Source organism: Frankliniella occidentalis, unplaced genomic scaffold (assembly GCF_000697945.3).
Source record: "Frankliniella occidentalis isolate FOCC.00 unplaced genomic scaffold, Focc_3.1 Scaffold31, whole genome shotgun sequence".
NCBI classification, from domain to species: domain Eukaryota; kingdom Metazoa; phylum Arthropoda; class Insecta; order Thysanoptera; family Thripidae; genus Frankliniella; species Frankliniella occidentalis.
Window position 1 is genome coordinate 1,725,110 of NW_026267161.1, and position 3,150 is coordinate 1,728,259.

Genomic DNA, 3,150 nt, shown 5'->3' on the forward strand with positions numbered 1-3,150 from the left:
TGCAGCCTGTGGGGGGCGGTGCAGGGTGTAGGTCGAGAATAACTGTGTGTGAGCCGAGCTGTGAGCAGACAAAACATTTTGGAATAGATTATGGTAGTAAATTTAGAGATTCAAACTTAAGGATATTAGATTGACGCACTCTCTCTCTCTCTCTCTCATGGTAGTAAATTTAGAGATTCAAACTTAAGGATATTAGATTGACGCAAGATTCACTATGTAAACATTACTCCGCTGTGACAAAGTTCTTGAGGTTGTTGGGTATAGGCTGTGACTTTAGCAGTGACTGTACTGCAGCACACGGTACGAAGGAGAGCCGTTCGATGGAATGTCCCGCGGCCGGTGCGCGGGCGGGTGCCAGCGTGGAGCCGCGCACCGCCGCTGGACCGTAAACGGGAACAAAGTCGGAGGGATATATAGGGCTTTATCGATTCCAGGCGTTCCAGACGAAACTCCAGCAGCGTGTCGTGGGCGCGGTGGGGCTGGAAGCGGGGGCAAGGCCTGGTGCAAGGAGAGAGACTTTGAGAGAGGTTCGTGTGTGTGTGTGGGGGGGGGGTACGGGTAACTTGATATTCAGGATGGGGGCAGCCACTCCATGGGCCGGGCCTCTGGTGCTGCTCGCGCCACCGACATACCCGCTCTCATCCGCACACACACACACACATACCGCAGGCGCATACTCTCGCTCGAGGCAGGTCGCCTGGGAGGTAGACGGGCCCGGCGCGCACGCCTGTCTTGCGGGTCGGCCTACCCGCTCCACCGCAGGGGCCCCGGCGGCACTTGGCTCCGAGCAGAGGGCAGAGGCGAACCTAAAGTGAAGGAGGCAGTTTGGGTCACAGGATCGTGTTGCTGCGCTCAAAGTCTGTGTCACTTTGGTGCCGAGTGCAGCCACTCCATGTGGCCGTACGGTACGAGGCCCTATGACTCTCATATGGCAAATGGAAGGGTTCTATGCGACTATCAAAATCAAGCAAGTCTTTCAACTTGACACGATCTTTCTTAAATTCCCTTCTTGCCATCTACTGGCCCCAAGATGTGGTTGGAAGTCCTAGAAACTTTCCGGAAAAACGGAAAATGTCCGGATCAAACGGAATTTTTTTTGTCCGTTTTTTTTCGTCGATTTTCCGGCAATTTCGGGAATTTTCCAACCCTACCCCAAGAACGTTTCTTTCTTTCTCGCTACGAACATATTTTTCACAGTGTAAAACCATTTTCCTATGTTGATCGCACTGTTTGTCTTTGCTTGCAGGCGGCGGGGCAGGCGGCCGCGGTGCAGGCGGCGGGGGCAGCCGGATCGCGGGCCGCGGGCGGCTCGCTGGCGGGGCCGGGCGCGGGCGGCGGCTTCTCGTCGCTGTCGGAGCTGCTGGCGCGCAAGGCTGTGGCCGCCAAGCTCGGCCGCTACGACCTGCTGCTCGGCGTGGTGCGCGCCGAGGCCTTCCTCTCCTTCTCCTCGGCCGACGAGCAGTTCGGCCTCGAGGCGGACCGGCGCTCGCGCATACTGCGCGCCTTCGTCCGCAACACGTTAAGCTTCCACCGCGCCGAGATTCTGGCCACGGTAAACACTCGCAGTTAATTCAAAACAAATTTTGATTTCCAAGAAAGGACGGTGTTTACCATATCAAAACTTTGCCAAAATTTGATTTACAAAAATATGTCCAAATTTTAATTTACAAAAAAAAACAACTGTATTTTAGATTTTAATCTGCAAAACAATATCTAAATTTCAGTTTAAAAAATGAACACACATCCGTTACATAGTGTACCAGGTGGCTGATTCACGCCGCGCACTTCTGTACTTATGCTGCACCGCATGCACGAGTGCGGGCGGGTTGCCTACTCGCTCGGCTCGTAAGGACAGGGGCGATAGGCAAGCCCGCCCGCACTCTTGCATGCGGTACAGTATACCTACAGAAGTGCGCGGCGTGAATCAGCCACCTGGTATGTACCTCGGTATGTACCACGAAATGACATCACCGCCTTGCCGCAGATCCTCAACGAGTACACGGACTGGGAGCGGCCCGTGCAGCACCCGGTCAACCTGCGCGACGAGACGCTGGAAGCGCTCTCCGACGCGCGGGTCGTGGCGCCCGCCGTGCTCACGGCCGACCTGCACGCCGCCGTCACCGCCAACCGCTCTTTCGTCTACGTCTTCGACTACCAGACCAAGTATGGCGACTACCAGCAGGTGCGTAACTTTTACAAATTCAACTTGTTTCTCAGCGTTAAAAATGTATCATGTGGTCGTTGATGTTCTGGAATGGCGAAAAAAAATTATTATCGTGTAACGATTTGTGTTCGACAGCGCCAGGGCTGCATTCACGGTGAGGACCTCCCCTACGTGCTCGGCGCGCCGCTGGCCGGCAGCGAGGGACTCTCCTTCTTCTCCAACAACTACACCAAGCAAGAGGGCCTGCTCTCCGAGGCCGTCATGACCTACTGGACCAACTTCGCCCGCACCGGGTACGTCGAGGCGACGGTGTGGGAAAACAGGGACGAGGGCGGGGGAGGGGAGGAGGGGTGTAGCGAGAGGCTGCAAAAACGAGTTGACGGCGCCAAGGAGGCTTGCTAAGTGCACCACCCTCCCCCTCACCCATCCTGCCCTTCTCCTCCAACCCCTTCACCATCTGAGACAACAGCAAGGCTGAAATGCTTACTAAAGAGCTAGGCAAGGCCCAAAGTGACTTCCCTCCCTTAAGCCCTCTTCCCACCCCACCCTTCTTTTCGCCTCTTTCGTTAATTCTTCTTCCCTCATCATTCCGAGGCCGACGCGCTCACATTTTCAATATTTGGGTCCAACTCTCTTCGTCTCTCTCTCTCTCTCTCTCTCTCTCTCTCACTCACTCACTCACTCACTCACTCACTCCCTCCCTCGCCCTGGAGTGAGGACAGAGTTCTGCTTTGCAGATTAGCCCGCCAGGGATCGCTGTAAAGCAAACTGCTCCCTACCCCCGTCCCCACCCCGAACACAACTGGGGCTGACCGCGACGGTAGAACGCTGCCCAGCTCGCTGTATCGGCAGCTGGAGGCGCCTGTGAGGTAGGCATCAACGCCAGCACCTGTGCGGGGTGTTGCCTACCTACGGGCGGATGGCTGCCTATCCAAAGGCGTCAGGGGACCATCTGGAGGCGCCTGCGAGGTAGGCAACAACACCAG

At 56.0% G+C, this 3,150-nt stretch overlaps 1 protein-coding gene across 1 annotated transcript in view; it reads left to right on the forward strand.

Moving 5' to 3' along the window:
- Positions 1-3,150, forward strand: part of LOC113210908 (neuroligin-2-like) — a 39,815-nt gene that overhangs the window by 26,068 nt on the left and 10,597 nt on the right. Inside the window, exons 3-5 of the mRNA XM_052265821.1 lie at positions 1,247-1,552; positions 1,985-2,182; positions 2,300-2,457. Coding sequence (XP_052121781.1) covers positions 1,247-1,552; positions 1,985-2,182; positions 2,300-2,457 — 662 coding nt within the window. The remainder of the gene's footprint in view (positions 1-1,246; positions 1,553-1,984; positions 2,183-2,299; positions 2,458-3,150) is intronic.